The following is a 19,865-nucleotide window of genomic DNA, read 5'->3' as shown; positions in this document are numbered from 1 at the left end:
AAAGATCCTTTGGTTATGCAGAAGAAGCAGGAATCTGCTGAGCCAAAGTCTCTTCCAATTGAAAAGATTTTTGTGAATCTTGAATCTAAATTATCTTATACAATGCAGGGATTATCCAAGATTATGACTGAACTTGGTACTAGGTTTAATACTCTGGTGAAAATACATTCTCAACAGATGGCTGAGTTTGGAGCTTTTAAGCTTGAAGTGAGAGATAAATTTAATTCGTGTGAAGAAGATAGAGACGAAATACGGGATCAAGTTTTTGATGTGACCAAAATGGTCGAAGACTTACAAACTCAAAATAAAAATTTGGTGGAAAAGATTGATTATTTGGAAAACCAATCCAGACGGAACAATATAAAGATGATTGGTTTGCCGGAAGGTATGGAGGGACCAGACCCAAGAAAATATTTTACTGAATGGATTCCGCAGGTGCTGGGTCAAGAACATTTCCCGGAAGGTATAATACTGGAACGTGCTCACAGAGCCTTGCGTAGAAGACCTATTTCAGGTCAAGGTCCAAGACCTGTTTTGGTTCGTTGCTTGAATTATTACGACAGAGAAATAATTTTATGAGTGGTTATTAGAAATGCACAACAGAGAAAATCACCCTTGATGATTCAAAATAATCGAGTTTTCTTCTATGCGGATTTGAGTCAAGAAGTTATGTTCCAACGACGGGAATTCAATCCTGCTAAAGAGTTGTTGTGGAAGAAAGGTTACAAGGCAACCTTTAGATATCCAGCTGTTTTGAAGGTTTTTCAAGATGGTTGCCAACCAAAGTTCTTTGATTCTCCAAAGGAAGCTATAGCATTTGCTCAAGAGCTGCCAATTACTCGGTTTCAACAGAGACGTAGTCCGCCGCGATCTCTAAGGAGACAAGAGATGGAAGAAAAGAGCCGTGCTCCAAGAAGGAATGATTGTAATGGTGACTCGGCAGTTGGAGCTGATTAAAAGAAGAGTTGTCCTTTTTTTTTAATGTTTTTTTTAAAAAAGGATATTAAATAATGATGATGTTAGTTTAAGATGAAATGAGAGTTGGGGGAGAGAACTGGATAGGCACTATTTCCTGAAAGTCATCTGCTACGTGTGAGTTATCTCACACCCATTTTTTTTTTGGGAGTTGCCACATTGCGTGGTTTAGACGGGAGGGGGTATTTTTAACCTCCTACCCGTTTTTTTTCCTTTTTTTTTGTATTATTAGATTAAAGAGTGAAGGGGTTTTTTTTTTGTTTAAATATAAAAAAAAGCATAAGAAAGTATTTGATTGTTTAAAAAACTAAAAATTGATGTGGTTTTTTTTGTAAAGTTTATTCAGTAGATAAGGAATATCTGAAATTTAAATGTGAATGGGATGGATAAGTTTTTTTTAATATTTTTTCTTTAACTTTAAGGGGAAGGAGTGGTAATTCTGGTGTATATTATTTTGCTATTTTAGTTATAGAACGAAGGGAATAATGGTGAAAGTTATAAATTGAATTGTACAATTCTTAATTAGGCTTGAATTTTGTTTGTGGTTTATGCTCCATTTGTTGAAGATATAGATTTCGTTGTAGATGTGTTTTTATTATTAGGATATCTGAATTTTAACATAATGATTAGGGATATTTAAATGTGGTATTGGAGCTTTTATTGGATAACTATTCAACAGTAAAAGGGGAAAATGGTGGAAGAGTACTAAAATCGAATTGTACAATGCTTAATGAGGTTTGGATTTTGTTTTAAGATGGTGGTTTATGTGACTAATATGATGATAGATGTGAAGTTAGTTGATATTTGGTGAAGATTTATCTCTATAGAGAAAGTTTTTTTTCATGCCACAATTTTTTTTAAGAATTGATTATTGTTTAAGAATTTTTGATAGATCATGTTACTAACTTTACTAATTTTTTATATTAAGTTTGAGTTAAATATATGTTTCATCTTAACTCCGTTTGTTAAATATATGCATTTAAGTTTGATTTAAATATGTTTTTTAAGTCTGATATCTTAGTATTAATTACTTTTCTTTTTGTTAGTATTTTAATCGGTTATGTTTTTGTTTTTTCTTTTGTAAGTGGGTTTTTTTTCTCACATATATTATTAACTTTATTAATTCACTCTTTATTTTGGGGGAAAGGGGGGTTGGACTAATTTGAGTTGGGTTATTAATGTGTAATAATTATTGGGGAGGGTATAGTTTATTTAGATTACTGATACTGTATTGTAATTTTATTATTTTATTCTTAATTTTTTTTAATGTAATCCTATATGTTATTCATGTTATAAAATCTTAAATAAAGTTTAAAAAAAAGGACAGACAGAGCAAATGTGGATAGGCTTTTTCAATTAAGAGTGGGGGAGATTCAAAGTAGAGGACATGGTTTAAGATTGAAGGGGGAAAATTATAAGGGGAACATGAGGGGAAATTTCTTTACGCAAAGGATGATAGGGATGTGGAATGAGCTTCCGGCAGACGTGGTTGAGGCGGGATGATTGGTTACATTTAAGGAAAGACTGGAGAGGAGAGGACTGGAGGGGTATGGACTGGGTGCTGGTCAGTGGGACTAGGAGGGTGGGGATTTGTTACGGCATGGACTAGTAGGGCCGAACTGGCCTGTTCTGTGCTGTAAGTGGTTATATGGTTACATGGTTATGTCCATATTAATGCCATCTGGTTGGAGAGTGCCCAGACAGAAAACCAAATGTAGTCTCGGTGAGATAGTACTTGAGGCCATGGACAGACATGTGAGTCTGGGAGTTGGACACAGAATTGAAGTGGTTGGCCACTTGGAGAAATCCCTGTCATTGATGTAGACAGTGCGCAGTGAAGAGATCTCCCAGTATGCACCCAGTCTCTCTGATGTAGAAAAAGCCACAATGGGAGCACTGGATGCAGTAGATCACTCCCATGGATACACGAGTGTTGCTTCACTTGAAAGGATTGTTTGGGGCTCTGAATGGTGGTGATGGAGGAGATGTCGGCAAAAATGTTGCATTTCCTTCAGTCGGTGGGGTGGGGGGGGAGTGGAGAAGCGATTGGTGGGGAGGGATGAGTGCACAAGGGAGTCTCGGAGGGAATGGTCCCTACAGAAGGCAGAGAGGGGAGGAGAGGGGAAGACGTGTCTAGTACTATTCAAGTATACTATTTTTGTACACAATCTCAGTGTTGTATCATGTCATATATGTACTCTGACAATAAATCTGAAATCTGGTCACTGCGCCGCGATAACGGAGTAACATACTTCGTGTATACATAAAAGTGAGGAACTCTGTGAGACAGGCCACATGTTGTTTTTGAACAATATAGCACGGAAGAAAGCCCCTTAAAACTCACGCTGCCCAATTTACACCCAATCTTGTATGTTTTGGAAGGAGGGAGGAAACCTGAGCACTCGGAGGAAAACCACGCAGATATTGGGAGAGTGTACAAACTCCTCACCGACAGTGCCGTATTTGAATCCGGGTCGGTGGTGCTGTAATAGTGTTGCACTAACCGTTATGCTGCCTCATGGAGGGAAATATACTATGGGAATTGGTGCTAGCTGTCTCCCCCCCCAACTCTTTCAGTGCAGATGCAGGGACCCAATCCAGAAACTTTTCTCTTCATTTCCCTCCACAGATGCTGCCTGACCCCAAGTTCCTCCAGCAGCTCGATTTTTGCTCCAAATTACAGCATCGGCCGTCCTTCATGTCACTATCTTGTATGCACCAACATGAAATGATTTCCTGTGCAGACACTGCCTTACCTGTTGAAAAGTCCCAGCACCCTCTACTTTCTGCTCAAGTCAACGTCAATCCAATTCACAGAATATTTGATGGAAAAACAATACACAGTGATATGTATAAGTGAACTGGTGCGGACTTGAAGGGCCGACATGGCCTGTTTCTGCGCTGTAAACGGCTATATGGTTTCACACAGGAAGACTGGGAGAAATTTGTTAACCAAATCCAATAGCACAGAAACAATGAAAACATTAAACAAGGTCATTCAGCCCATCGAATTCCAAAGAACCATGGAAACAGGTTCTTCGTCCCATCTAGTCTGAGCCAAACTATTTATTTGCCTAATTCCATTGACCTGCACCCAGACCATGACCCTGACCATGATATAGATAGCTATGTTCTTATCCAATCTTCTCGTAAATGTTGAAATCGTGCCTGTGGCCACCACTTTCACTGGCAGCTCTCACCACCCCCTGAGTGAAAAAGTTCCCCCTAATGTTCCCCTTAAATATCTCCCCTTTCATCCTTAACCTATGTCCTCTTGTTCTTGTCGTTACTCAACCTCAGTGGAAAATGCCTGCTTGCATTTACTCTATCTATAATATTGTATAACTCTATCAATTTTCCTCTCATTCTCCAGGGAATAAAGTTCTAACCTGTTCCACCTTTCCCTCTAACTCATCTCTTCAAGGCCTGGCAACATCCTTGTGAATTTTCTTAGTGTACATCTTTCCTGCAGTTCGGTAACCAAAACTGAACACAATCCTCCAAATTTGGCCTCACCAACATCTTATGCAACTTCACCATAACATTCCAACTCCTGTACTCAGTACTTTGATTTATGAAGGCCAACATGCCTATCTACCTGTGACACCACTTTCAAGGAAATATATGTCTGTATTCCCGGATCTTCTGTTCTACCACACTGTGGTAGAAAAACCATTTACCTGGTTTGTACCGCCCCCCAAAGTGCCACACCTAAAACTTGTCTGCATTTAATTCCATCTGCCATTTTACAGTGCCTTTTTCCAAGGTGAAATGCAAGCCTCTCCTCTTTGCCCATGTTCAGCCCAAATCTTTCGTGTAAAGCATTGTTCCAAATTCTAACTAACTGACATTTATTTCTTGGATACAGTTTTTTGCACTACCCTTAAGTAGAACTTCTGCCTGACCCACAGGAAAAAGAATCTCAGGATTGTATGTGATATCATATATGTACTCTGACAATAAATCTGAACTTTGAAACTTTAAAAAGTTGGTTCAGATACCTCTGCAGGCTTTGAAAAGCCTTCCTCGCTGTTCACTACTCCTCCAATCTCCAAAACTTTGATGATTCAATTTGCCACATTATCGCCAGATTGTTGACTCTCAGGAGTGCAATTCTGTCATTTTCATTTCCCAATGTTTTCCCATAGCATTGCAAATTATTCCCCCTCCATGGCCATCCAGTTCCCCTCTGAAAGCTTTGATTGACCCTGTTTCCAACCCCTATAGGCAGTGATTTTCAACTCGCTTAGTGAGAAAATTCCTCCTTAAATTCCCTTCTATCTTTCACCTGTCTCTTTGTGGATTGAAAGGTCATGATGCAAGTGTGTCAGTTAGAATTTGGAACAGTACGTGACTACACTACATGTCTGGGTTAGGTATAGGCTGACATGGATGAAGGGAGCTAGTTTGGTCAGGCTGAAGGGCCTATTTGTACGCTGTAGAAATCTTTTACACTCACTGGGCGGTAGGGGTTAGCACAGCACCAGCGATTACTCAGGGTTCGAATCCAGTAAGGAGTTTGTATGTTCTCTATGTCTACGTGGGTTTTCACTGGAGGCTCCGGTTTCTTCTCACTGTTCAAAACATACTGGGGGTTGTAGGTTAATTGGGTGGAATTGGGTGGCACGGGCTCATGGGCCAAAAGTGCCTGTTACCATGCTATATGTTTAAATTTAAAGTCATCCTTTAAATTTAAAGGACTCAGTAATGAGTCACTTGGAAAGTTAAACAGTTTAGGACTTTATTCCCTGGAACATAGAAGAATGAAGGGAGATTTAATAGAGGAATACAACATTTTGATGGGTATATATCAAGTAAATTTCAAGTAAGCTTTTTCCACTGAGGTTAAGTGAGATATCCACCAGAGGACTTGGGTTAAGGGTGAAAAGGGATAGGTTTATGGGGAACATTTGGAGAAACTTCTTCACACAGAGAATGTTGGATGTGTGGAACGAGCTGCCAGCTGAAGTGGTTAATGCGAGCTCAATTTTGAATTTAAGAAAACTTTGGACAGGGACGTGGCTGGGAGGAATATGGACCAAGTGCAGTGGGACTGGACAGAATAATAGTTCGACACAGATTAGAAGTGCCTTAGGGCTTATTTTCTGTGCTTTAGTGTTCTATGGTTCAAGAGTCCAGGAACACATAAGTAATGGGAACATCCGGTCTGAAAGCCTGCTCTGCAAATCAACAAGATCATGGCTGATCTTGCCGTGAACTCAGCTCCATCTACCTGCACATTCCCCATGACTCTTAATTCCCCTATTCTCCAAATATCTATCTACGTTTTGAATGTATCAATGAGGGCTCTTGTCTTTGTAATTCCACAATCTGAATGAGGTTACCTATAGTAACAGCCTTTCATTTGCAGATATTTGCTGTCTCTTGCAGTCATGCTGTTGAGACCAACTGGGTTTACCAGAGGGTGGTGAAATTCTGAAATTTGCAGGTCGTTGGGTGCATTTAAGGCAGAGATTGATAGGTATCTGCTTAGTCAGGGTATCAAAGGTTATGGGGAGAAGGCAGGGCAGTGGGGCTGAGTGGGAAAATAAAGTCAATCTTCGATTTAAAGCTTTAACATTGGGCCAAAAATGTTTTCTGAAGTGGCTTGATGATATTGGGAAACTTAATTCAATTTCTCTGTGACCTTAAATTATCCAGACATTCAATAAAGTGGGCAGTCTCGTTGGAGAGAAAACTGACAGTAATGATATTTTGAATTTGTAATAGTGATGGAATGGCAGGGCAGAATCGACAGGCGAAAGGCCTACATTTGCTCCTCCATCTTACAGTTTTATGGGTGTTTTGGCACCTTACTGACAATTTGTGTGATGTTCAGGTTGCAGTGCGAGTGCCAACACAACACCTGCGGGATATCCTGTGACCACTGCTGTCCCGGATTCAGCCAGAAGCCATGGCAACCAGCAACAACCTCCTCGACCAATGAATGCGAACGTGAGTTTCGTCAATGCTCCTTCTTTCTGAGTGCAGAGTCAGGCACATTATTGTCATTAGGGAGCACTCTTTGGCATTTCACATCTGAACTGGAAAAGCACTCCAATCAGTTCCTTGTAGGTAAGTTGGCATTTTGTAAATGGAAGTCTTTCCAGTTTGAAATTCCAGGGAGTACGTGTTCTCATAATGGCCAACAAGTCCAAGGAACCCTGGAGTTTGAGGGATGTTGAGGTTTGTATCCAGAAAAGTAGTGGAAAGCTGGTGCAGAAAACAGGAGAGGAATGAAAGGGTTATCATATGAGGAGCGTTAAACAGCTCTTGGCCTCTTCTTGTTGGAATTTAAGAGAATAAGGGGGGATCTTATTGAAACATTTCAAATGTTGAAAGGTGTGGACAAAGTAGATGTAGAAAGGTTGTTTCCCATGGTGGGAGAGTCTAGGATAAGAGGGCACAATTTCAGGATTGAAGGGTGTCCATTTGGAACAGAGATCCAGTGGAATTTATTTGGCCAGAGGGAGGTAAATCTGTGGAATTAATTGCCACAGACAGTTGTGGAGGCTACGATATTTGGTGTATTTATCGGAGAGATTGGTATGTTCTTGATTGACCAGAGTGCCAAAGGTTATGGGGAGAAGGCTATTCAGTGGGGATGAGTAGGAAAATGATTGAATGGCATATTTCTGCTTCCATGTCTTATGGAATGGGGAGAAGGCTATTCAGTGGGGATGAGTAGGAAAATGATTGAATGGCCTATTTCTGCTTCCATGTCTTATGGTCTTATGGAGAAGATTGAAACTGATGGGGTAATTCAGTTAGGTGAGCAAAGGTGAGGGAAGACAAAAGATATCACTGGTGCAGGAGATTAAGAAAAATCCCAAAGGGTTTAAAAATATACGTCAGGGGCAAGGAGGTAAATAAGGAAAGTGCAGAACCTGTTTGTGACCAAAGTGGAAAGTTATTCTTGTAGTCAGAGGATGTTGGTGAGGAACTAAATGAAAAGTTCTCAATTGTATTCCCTAGTACATCACAAACTTCTGTAGAGACCATGGTTGAAGTTAAAAACACAAAATGCTGGGGCAGCTCAGCAGGTCAAACAGGGCCCGTAATGTAGCAAAGATAAAGATACAGAACCAACGTTTCAGGCTTGAGCCCTTCATTAAAGTATGAGAAAATGCAGGCAAGCGTCTGAACAAAAGAGTAAGGGGGGGGGGGGTAGGGAGTGGCAAAGGTAGGAGATGATAGAAAGAGAAAGGAGGAAGGGGACAGCAGCAACAAGGGGGAGGGGAGAATGGCTGGGCTGGGTGGGAATCGAGTCTGGGTGAGTACATGGTTGTAGAGCTTGAGAGCAACAGGGGTTACAGTGGGGAGCAGTGAGAGACAATCCCACAGAACTCCTTTCGGAGAGCAAAGAATAACTTATTTCTAATGTAATTTCAGGAAGGATGTAGATGCTTCAGTGAGGGTGGAAAGGAGATTTACTAGGATGTTGCCTGGATTAAAGAAAGGATCTTGTGAAGCAAGGTTGGCAGAACTGTTGTCTTTGGAGTGATAAAGGATGATAGATGACTTAATAGAGGTGTATAAGATTATGAGGACTTAGATAGAGTGGACAGCTAGCACCTTTTTCTGCTATAGCATATACCAAAAGACATCTGATTAAGGCGAATGGAGGAAAGTTTAGGGGAGATGTCAGAGGTAGCTTTATTCACAGAGTTTGGTGGGTGAGTGGAATGCATTGGCGGGGATGGTGGTGGAGGCTGGTACAATAGGGACATTCAAGTGACTCTCAGACAGGCACATGGATGTAAGAAAAATAGACGGTTATGGATATGAGGAAGGGAAGGCTTAGATTATTATGAAGTTGGTTTCCATAAGTTGCCACACCATTGTGAACTGAAGGGTTTGTACTGAGCTGTAATGTTCTGTTCTATATTGAAAAGGAAGTATTATTCAGTATATTACAGGCACATAATATCCTGGACCTGATGAGGTGCATTTCAGGGTACTATGGGAGGCAATGGAGGAAATTGAGGAGACTTTCAAATACTATCTGATGAGGTGTCAGGTGACTCAGGAGGGTAAATGTGGTACATTGATTTAAGAAGGGCAAAAGGCATAACCAAGTCATTACAAACCTGTGAGTCCAACATCACGGAGAGGGAAGTTCTTGGAAAAATGTCAGAGACAGGATTAATCTTTTCTCCCTATATCGGCTGATGTTCATTGTAAATCCATTGACTTTCACAGCTACGTGGAGATCACCTCCACTTACCCTGTCTCTTGTAAGGATGCCATCTCTTTATCTCAGTCTGTTCATCTTCACTGCATCTGTACTAGAACGTGGAACATTGAACATTCCAGAACAGTACTGGCTCTTCAGCTCGTGATGTTGTGCCCTCCTATATAAACCAACTCCTCAACAATCTAACTCTTCCCTCCTTCATACCCACAACCCTCTCTTTTTCTTGCATCCTTGCGCCTGTCTAAGAGTCTTTTAAATGACCCTATTGTACCAGCTTCTACCACCACTCCTGGCAATGCATTCCAGGCACTCTCTACTCTCTGTGTAAAAATAATTACTTCTCATTGCTCCTTATGGGCAGAAGGTACAGACCCAGAAGACCAGAACCTCTAGGTTCAAGAGCAGCTTCTTTCCAACAACTGTCTGACTTTTGAACCACCCCTTGTAACAATATCCAGGGACTGTTCTGAGACCACAAACAATCTGTACTGTTGGTGTCACTTTTTTGCATTAGGATAACTGTGAATATTTATCTATTTTTAAAATTTATTGTCTCTAATTCAACTAAGTGTACTATTGCAGTTGATTTTTTTTAGTTGCTTTTGCAGATTTTTAAAAAAAACACCTGTTTAGCTGGAATCAGTAAGAATTTTAGTGCATCCATACATTGTACAATGTTAACAACAATAAACTCCCTCTCCACTCTGAGTCCAGAGGAAGGGTCTCGACACGAAACATTGACTCCATGGATTTTCCATCACCACTCTGTGCAAAATACTTACCTCTGACATCTCCCCTCAACCCTCTTCCCCTCCCTTCTGGTCCTTGTTATTGTTGCCCTGAAAAAAGGAGCTGGCTGCCCACCCTATCATCCTCTCATAATCTTTGTTAAATCACCTCTCATCCTTCATTGCTGCAGAGAGAAAAGTCCTAGTTCTGTCAACCTTGCTTCATAAGACATGTCTCTGATCTTCTCTGCATGCTCACCGAAGCATCTATATCCTTCCTGTAATGAGGTGACCAGAACTGAACACAATACTCCAAGTGTGGTCTAACCAGAGACATTACCTCACAGCTCTTGAACTCAATCTCTGACTAATGAAGGCCAACGCACTGTATGCCTTCTTATCTACCGTATCAACTTGCACGGTGGCCTTGAGGTTTATCGAGCTGAGATTAATTCCAGCAGGATCCGCAAATACAACTGGGGTTATTCCCAGCAGAAGCTTTCATCGTTGACAGATTCCAGGGAAAAAAGAAGTTGTATGTGTGTAAACCCTTCCCAGATGTAGCAGAGCTCTGTGCGGCCCCTGTTAATGTGTTACTGAGGTAACAATGCCAGCATGTGGGGCAAAACCCCCACACACCATGGAGAGAACGGTGCTCATGGCAAATCTTTTACTTTGGGAGAGTGAATGGTACCTAGTGGCCAGAATTCACTCAGGAGTCAGCTGCCGAGTCAGATGGGATCAGTTGCAAGGAAGTTTCCCATAGAACCGTTGTAGAATTGGGAGGTCCTGGGTCTCCAGGTTCAAGGTTAATGTTGAAATGACATTCATTTGAAGAGGAATAGAGTATAAGAGCAGGGATGTGATGTTGGGGTTTATAAGGTCCTGGTGAGACCTCACGTAGAGGATTGTGAGCAGTTTTGGGCTCCTCATTTAAGAAAAGATGCGCTGAAATTGGAGAGGGTTCAAAGAAGGTTCACTTGGTTGATTCCAGGAATGAAAGGGTTTTCACATGAGGAGCATTTGATGGCTCTTGGCCTATTCTCATTGGAATTTAGGAGAATGGGGGTGGGGAGGAATCTCATTGAAACGTTTTGAAAGGTGTGGACAGAGCAGAAGTAGAAAGATTGTTTCCCATGGTGGCAGTGTATAGAATGAGAGGGCACAACATCAGGATTGAAGGGTGTTGGCTTAGAACAGAGATGTGGAGGAATTTCTTCATCCAGAGGGTGGTAAATCTGTGGAATTTGTTGCCACAGGCAGTTCTGGAGGCCGGGTCATTGGAGAGATTGATAAGGTTCTTGATTACTCAGGGCATCAAATGTTATGGAGAGAAGTCCGGGCAGTGGGCTCTGTAGGAAAATGGATCAGCTCATGATTAAATGGCAGGGCAGACTCAATGGATTGAAGAGCCTATTTCTGCTGCTATATCTTATGGCCTTATGGCCTTCTTCAAGGTAACTCCTATGTGTATTTGTGCTCAGGATTGAACTCCTTCAACTGAACGTGATGTTAAACTGCATCATCACACGTTGTGCAATCTAACCTCCAGCATGTTTTTCTCATTAAACCTCTGCGAGGAGTTGCTGTTGGCCCCCGATTGGCAGCCCCTGTTAAACACTATGCCCAAAATCTGTGCAGGCAGTCGTGTCTCCACATATTGTTCTTTGTTTGTGCAGCGTAGATTGAACAGAGATGTTTGGATCTAGTTTTGGCATGGGATAAGCTGGCTGGCCTGCCAGCACCTCACAGTGAGTGGAATTCCTCCTTTTTTAACGGCCTTTTGCTATTAAGTTCCATTCGTGCCACTCTGTCTGAGCCTCGAAAAAACACAAATTGGACAGTTCATGCCCAAAATCCTAGAGGCAATTTAATGTCGTTTGCAGAGTCCTGAAAACATAGATGTTTTCAAGAGAACAAATTAGAACAGTCAAGTCAAATGTTTGTGCAAGTACAGCCCGACGAAACAGCATTCTCTGGTCCTCGGTGCAAAACATGCAGACACACAACCAGACTTAACACACATCCAAACAAATAATACATACACAGGACAAGTGTTTCAGCGATACAAATAAATAAATATTGTTTCGGAATATGAAAGTCTCAGCTGGTTCATGTGAGCAGTCCCTTTAGTCATTATAAACACCCTTCTTATTCTCCATTGTGCTGATGTTTCCTCACCTGGAGATCACCAGCTATGCTATTTTGACCCATTCACATTCCAACATCCCCCCCCCCCCCAACCTCTGAGTTTTTTATATGATGCTGTGGGGTGGGGGGGCTAGGGGGTTGTCAGAGAGGAGATGAAGGTCGGTTGGTCAGAGAGGTAGGTTTGGTGTCAAACGATGTTTTACGAAAAAAAGATAGAGAGGCAGAGATGTTGGGGCAGGACATGGCTGCCACTGGTAAAACAATTAAATTCAAGAATGTTGAAGATCCTTACTGAAAGAGCTCTGTGGTCTAATGGGCTAGATATGACAGAGGTTGGATGTCACAAATACACAAATGGATTGGAAGCAAGGAACACAAACTTAATATCAAGATGCCACTACCAATGAACACAGGAGTGATGGGTGAATAGTCACAGTGCAAACAAACTTTATCACTACAACTTTTTACATGATAACATACCTGACCACAGTGTAGGCAGGAGACAGCCATGGGGTCCTTGTTGAACAGCACAGATACAGGCCCTTGGCCCCACCCATCCATGCTGACCAAGTTGTCTCTCTGAGATAGACCTATTTGCCTGCATTTGCCTGGGGGAAAAGATTCCTCCTTTGAACCCTATTTATGTCCCTCATAATTTGGTACATCCCTATCAGGTTCCCCTCATTCACCTTCACCCCAAAATCCAGTCACAGCTTCTCCAGTCTCTCCTCATAACTCAAACCCTCCATGCCAGCTAATGTTCTGGTGTGTCTCCACCAGTCACCACCATCCTATAGTGTTGTGCCAACCAACTGGTACATGGAACCATAGAACACTACAGTATAGAAATAGGCCTTTTGGTTCTTCTAGTCTGTGGTGAACTACTATTCTGTCTAGTCCCACTGATCTGCACCTGGTCCATAGACCTCTGTACCCCTCCCATCTATGTAGCTATCTATTTTTTCCTTACGTCAAAATCGAACCCACCTTCACCACTTCAGCTGGCTGCTTGTTCAACACTCCCACCACTCTCTGTGTGAAGTAATTCTCCCCAAAGTTCCCTTTAATCATTTCTCCTTTCACCCTTAACTCACCTCCTCAAGTTTTTATCCCACCTAATCTCAGTGGATAAAGCTTGCTTGTATTTACTTTATCTATACCAATCATATAAACCTACATATTTCATTCATTCATGATTGTAGATGTTGCCTCCCCTGTTCTCCTTCGGTGAAGGCTCCATCTTTGAGCTGAGACTGTAGTCGATTTTGAATTCATGATTATACAAAGGAAAAATACTGAAGTGGTTTTCCGTTGCCTTCATCAGTTGCAGGGTCCATTCTGGACGGGTAACCCTGGCCATTGATCAGCAGATTCACCTGCCCAGCATTTTTAGTTTTATAACCATAAATTCCAATTTGTAGAATCTGTTTGTAAAAACCATCCACCATCTGCAATACATGGCTTCACGTGACCCTGATTGGGAAGTTAAGCAGGTATCACACCTTGGCCAAGGGTGACCTGTCAGCTATCGGACAGAAGGAGCACCTTACACCTCCTTTTGCTGAGCAATTGTGCAGCACCAATACCAACCTATCTCTGCACCTCTATAAACTTACTCCACATCCACCAGTATTTGACCCTTCACAGCCCATAACCTTCCATAATTCTTATATCTATGTGCCTATTGAAGAGGCTTATTGGGCTGAATGGGTATTGAAGTGATTTATGTGTATCATTCTGCAGTGTGTAACTGCCACGGACACGCCACACATTGTTACTACGATGAATCAGTCAGCCGAAGGAGGGCGAGTATGAACATCCACGGGGAGTATGAAGGTGGAGGCGTCTGCCTGAACTGCCAGGTATGGAACAGACTGCTCACCTCCAAACAAACCCATTCACTGGAATGAAATGACTGGAAAAACTCAGTGGATCAGGCAGCATCTGTGGAGGCAGAGAGGTGGACCCTTTTCAGGTCTAGACTCTGTATAGGTCTGAGATGATGGAGGGGACAGAGTCTGTATAAAGAGAGAACATGACACATGGACATGCACGTGCACGCAATCGCACTGTTACATACCAGCGATAAGAATGATTCCAGACAGTGTTATATTTACAATCATATTTTTAATTATTAATCAACAATGATATAACACCTACACTAATTTAACTTAACTTATCTAAACTTAACTAAACTTATCTACACTTGTGTAAATTAACCCCAACTATGCACAAATATACTGGTGTTTGTGGAATACCCCAAGCCACTACAGGGCCCAAATCTCGATAGTTCCAAGTTTCAGATAATCAGAGATGTTGACATGTGGATTTGAAATTGACGCAGGCATGAGATTGATGAGATACACAGGCCTTAGGTGGATGCAACACATTAAGGTGGGTGAGACACACAGGCCTTAGCAGAAATGAGCAGTTCATGAAATGGGGGGGGGTTACAGAATGTTGATTAACTCGCAAATCCCTTGTTGAGGTGCTTCAATGTAATGTCCTTTTTGGACGAGTGCCAACTTAAACTCCCCCTCTTCTTTGGCGTAGGGGACATGAAGCAAATGATGCTCACAAATCTTCCAGAACCCTTTTCGTGGCTCAGCTGAACTCAAGTGACTCTCATTCTGCTCACTATCCAAACGCAGTACAGGTACACAATCCTTTATCCAGAACCCTTGGGGGGACAGTGTGTTCTGAATTTTGGATTTTTCCGGACTTCAGAAAGCCAGATTTAAGCCCACCCGAATTGTGCTGCCGTATCCACCCCAACCCCCTTCCAATCGCACTGCTGTCACTCCCCCCCCCCCTCACCCGCCCAACTCGCACTGCCGGTCTCCCCCACTTCGCCCACCCGATTCGCGCTGCCGGTCTCCCCCCTCGCCCACCCGACTTGCGCTGCCGGTCTCTACCCACTTGCCCGCCCGACGCGCTGCCGGTCTTTCTCCCTCGACTGCCCGTCTCGCGCTTTTGGTCTCCCCCTCGCCCACCCTGACTTGCGCTGCAGGTCTCCCCCCTTGCCCGCCTGACTCGCGCTGCCAGACTCCCCCCTCGCCCACCCGATTCGCGCTGCCAGTCTCTCCCCTCACCCACCCGACTTGCGCTGCCGGTCTCTCCCCCCTTGCCTGTCCGACTTGCGCTGCCGGTCTCTCACCCCTTGCCCGCCTGACTCACGCTGCCGGTCTCTCTCCCTCGATTGCCCGACTCGCGCTGCCGGTCTACCCCCCCGCCCGCCCGACTTGCGCTGCCAGTCTCCCCCTCCCCTTGCCTACCCAACTCGTGCTGCTGGTCTCCCGCCCTCCCTCGACCACCCGACTTGTGCTGCCGGTCTCACCCCCTCGCCCGCCCGACTCGTGCTGCTGGTCTCCCCCCATCGTCTGCCCGACTCACGCTCCTGGTCCCTCGCCCTTGCCTGCCCGACTCGTGCTGCCGGTGTCCCTCCCTCGCCCGCTCGACTCGCGCTGCTGGTCCCTTGCCCGCCCATCTCGCACTGCCGTCTCTCTCTCTCTCCACTTGTCGGATTTTGGAGCTTTCCAGATTTTAGATGTCCAGATAAAGGATCGTGTACCTGTATTTCTTCTGCAAGTAGAACCCTTTACGTGGGTCAGTCAAACAAAAGTGATCTTCTCTCTTTTTGGTCACAAAATGGTCTTCTCTTTCCCTTATAGCAGTGGTTCTCAACTTTTTTCTTTCCACTCATGTACCACTTTAAGTATTCCCTATGCCATTAGGTGCTCTGTGATTAGTAAAGGATTGCTTAAGGTGGAATGTGGGTGGAAAGAAAAAGTTTGAAAACCACAATTTTAATCGTACCTAATTGACTCATTATTGACTCATTCTGAACTCCAAAGGAAATGGGCCCAATTACAATTTTTATCAAGCAAAATATTTCATTAACAATTGGGTCTAGAGCAGTGATTCTTAACCTTCTCTTCCCACTCACATGCCTCCACCTTAAAGAGTCCCTTACTAATCACCGAGCGCTTATGGCTCAGGGATTACTTAAAGTGGTATGTGAGTGGAAAGAAAAAGGTTGAGAACCATTGCTTTATAGGGACAGGAGGAAATCTGACAGTTTGTCTATAACATCACAATGAGGCCAAGTGAGATTCTCATTCCCACAAAAGTCAAAGGGCACTTTTCTCTTGTGTTGCCTTCTTAAATGGCCTCCTGAGCAAATGATTCTCTATCTTTTCATTAAGCTGGTCACATGGTCTCTACTTCAGGGCTGTTTCCCTTCACTCTGCAAACATAAAAATTAAGTACAGTTGTCTTTGAAGCTAGTTCACAGTCACTTTCCAAAACCTGCAAGGTTTGTTAAATCTATTCTCTTAAAGGGACAGTCCTACACAAATAAATTGAACTTAAAAATGGGAGAAAGTCACAGCACACACACAGAGACGTAGATATATAGACAGGCACACACTCACGCATGCACGTACACACACACACACACACACACACACACACACAGACTCTCATACACACACACACACACACACACACACACACACACACACACAGACTCTCATACACACACACACACACACACACACACACACACACACACACACATACACAGGGAGAAAACTGGAGCAGCCAGGGAAAACCCATGGAGAACATACAAACTCCTTACAGAGGGTACCGGATTTGAATCTGGGTGGCTTGTAACCAGTACACTAACCGTGATGCAGAGTCACAGGGTGAAATGTCGACCATCCTTCTCCCTACATAGACGCTGCCTAACCTGCTGAGTTCCTCCAGCAGTTTGTTTTTAGAATCCATCATCTGCCTTCTCATGTGCATCTGTTTAGCTGAAAGGCCTTGGTTAAGGCAGGAAATGGGGCTGGGTGGAAAATATATCAACCACAATTCAAAGGGCAGAGCTGACTCAGTGGGCCGAATGGTTTAATGCAGCTTCTACATGTGTGTTACTGAAGAGTTTACCAGGACGTTGTTTGGATTAGAGGGGATGAGTTATGGGGGTCGTGGGTTGTTTTCTCTGGAGCGTTGGAGGTTGAGAAGTGACCTGATAGAGGTTTTTAAAATCATGAAAGGGTGGGACAGTCAAAATCTTTTCTCCAAGGCAAAAATGACACACACTGGAGACAAAGTCTAAGGAAGAGATGTGGGGCAACTACAGTAAAAACCCTGTGATCTGGAATTCAAGCAACCAGCAAAATAATCACGGAAAATAAAGAGGCAAAAAATATGGAAATTTAAAATTGGCACACCTCACTGTTAGTTCTCCAATCACGCAACATGCAATCTCAAGCAACAGAAAATTCACTTATCCAGCATCTACCAATCCTCATTGTTGCTGGATACTGGAGTTTTTACATTACTTCACACTGGGTGGTGGGGGCCTGGACCGGGCTGCCAGGGGTAGTGGTGGAAGCAGGTACAAAAGTTGTGTTGAACAGGCTTCTACTCAGACACATAAATATGGAGGAGCAAATGCAGGCAGCAGAGTTTTAGTTTAATTTGCCCTCATGTTCAGCACAGGCACACGGACTGAAGAGCGTGTTCTGATACAAGAGGAGTAGGTGACCTACACCATTTCTTCATGATGTATATTTCCATTAAAGTTTGCTCAAACCAATTGCCTCTATGTAACAAATTAAATCAAAAGAATTTTCCTCCTATCGCAAGAGTTGAGGAGGTCCTGGTGTTAGTGTCAAAGACTGGGTGTATTGTACTTAATGTTCTAATTTAACAACTCAGCAGCTGGAAAGAGCTTTTAGGTGTGTAACTTTGTGTACTGTTTGTAAGTCACCTGTTTCCACACTTTTGTGCAGCACTACACCTCTGGAGTCAACTGTGAACGATGCGCCCCCTTCTATTATCGTCTCCCGGGAGTTCCCAAGGAGGCGCCTGGAGGCTGTGTAGGTGAGCAACCTCTCATTAATTGTTCCCATCGCTGCACAGGTCACTGCCACACCCACTGACCAATCACATTGAGGGGAACTAGGAGATTGGGTCAAAGGTGGGTCACACCCAACCTGATATTATCCCCAATCAGGTCGTTCAACTGTATTTGTTCAATCCCACCAGATCCCGGTGATACTAACACTGCCTGATTCCACCAATCTTCAGTGACACTGACATTGCCCTATCCCCCCAGATCCCAGTGACACCAGCACTACTCGATCGCCTCAGATCCCCAGTGACACCAGCACTGCCGATCCCACCAGATCTCCAGTGACACCAACACTGCCCAATTCTACTGATCCCCCATGACAACAGCATTTCCCGATCCCACATGATCCCTGTGACACCAGCCCTGCCCAATCCCACCAGATCCCGCTAAAAATGGATAAATGCCCCTGAGGAGGGTGGGGAAGTGGAGGAGCAGAATAGACATGGCTGGCAGGTGACTCTGCATCACTGCCCTGGAACTCTGGGCTAAAGCCCATTGCAGGGCTGAGGGAACGCTGAGCCATCAGGCGCACTGATGTTGTAAGGGTAAAAATAAATGCTGTATGTTATCTCCTTCTGTCCAGCCTGCAGGTGTAACCCAACATTCAGTGAGGGCTGTGAAGAGACCACAGGGACCTGTCGGTGCCGCGTTGGGTTTGGCGGGGAAGACTGCAACCGCTGTGCTCCAGGACACTACAACTTCCCCCTGTGCATCCGTATGTACCACATTGACTTGTCCTGGAGTCCTGCATCATACAACTCAGAAACAGGTTCTTCAGCCCACTCAGTCCATGCAGAACATTGAATTCCCACCCACATTCCCATCCCCTTTACCACAGTTGGACCGGAGCTTTCTCCACCTTGCTGGATTGGAACGCATACTGAGACTTGGTCAACAACGTCAGAGTCTCTGCCACCCTCACCCCCTCAACATAGAACACAACAGTACAGCACAGGAACAGGCCCTTTGGCCCACGTGACTGTGCTGAACATGACGTTCAAATCAAACTAAAACTGCTGCCTGCACATGATCCATATCCCTCCACCCCTTCATATCCATTTGTCTATTGAGAAGCCTCTTAAATGCTACGATTGTATCTGCTTCCACCACTATCCCTGGCAGCCCATTCCAGGCACCCACCACTCTCTGTGTTAAATATTTTCCCACAACTCTCTCTTAAAGTGAGTGGCACAGTTAGCGCAATGCTATTTACAGCACCAATGATCCAAGTTCAAATCCAGCGCTGTCTCTAAGGAGTTTATACATTCTCCTCCTTTCTACATGGAATTTCTCTGGGTGCTCCAGTTTCCTCCCACCCTTCAAAATGTATCGGGTTTGAAGGTCAATTGGATGTAATTGAGTGGCATCGGCTCATGGGCCAGAAAGGTCTAAATGTCTAAATTTAATTTAAAAACTTTCTCCCCTTCTCCTTCAATGCATGTCCTGTAGTGTTTGACATTTTTACCTCTCTGTGAAAATAACCCTTCCAGACCTCCTCCTTCTCCCTCTGACCAGAACCTTCTGGTCTTGGAAATACCTACCATGGCTAACAGTATCCTTCTTTCTATCCAACCAACAATTGCGATAATTTTGTATATTTCTGTTGGGTCCGTTCCTCATGTCCTTGGCTCCAGGGTAAACAGAGCTGGAGTAAAACACAGAAGTCTGCAGACACCGTGATTGAAGTAAAAACACAATGCTGGAGAAACTCAGCAAGTCTACCAGTATACTTTATATAACAAAGAACCAACGTTTCAGGCTTAAGCCCTTCAATCAACATATGAGCAAAATGTAGGCCGTACCTTGAAGAAAGGCTCAAGCCTGAAATGTTGGTTCTGTATCTTTATCTTTGCTAAATACAAAGTCAGTAGCATTTCTATGCAAAATAGCA

The 19,865-nt window shown here is 43.6% G+C and overlaps 1 protein-coding gene across 1 annotated transcript in view; it reads left to right on the top strand.

Moving 5' to 3' along the window:
• Positions 1 to 19,865, top strand: part of LOC138753136 (laminin subunit alpha-3-like) — a 341,672-nt gene that overhangs the window by 14,546 nt on the left and 307,261 nt on the right. Inside the window, exons 5-8 of the mRNA XM_069915711.1 lie at positions 6,815 to 6,930; positions 13,795 to 13,913; positions 17,853 to 17,943; positions 18,558 to 18,689. Coding sequence (XP_069771812.1) covers positions 6,815 to 6,930; positions 13,795 to 13,913; positions 17,853 to 17,943; positions 18,558 to 18,689 — 458 coding nt within the window. The remainder of the gene's footprint in view (positions 1 to 6,814; positions 6,931 to 13,794; positions 13,914 to 17,852; positions 17,944 to 18,557; positions 18,690 to 19,865) is intronic.

The sequence above is a fragment of the Narcine bancroftii genome, chromosome 2 (assembly GCF_036971445.1).
Source record: "Narcine bancroftii isolate sNarBan1 chromosome 2, sNarBan1.hap1, whole genome shotgun sequence".
Taxonomy (NCBI): Eukaryota; Metazoa; Chordata; class Chondrichthyes; order Torpediniformes; family Narcinidae; genus Narcine; species Narcine bancroftii.
The sequence above is the reverse complement of the archived record's forward strand: the minus strand, read 5'-3'. Positions and strand labels throughout refer to the sequence as shown.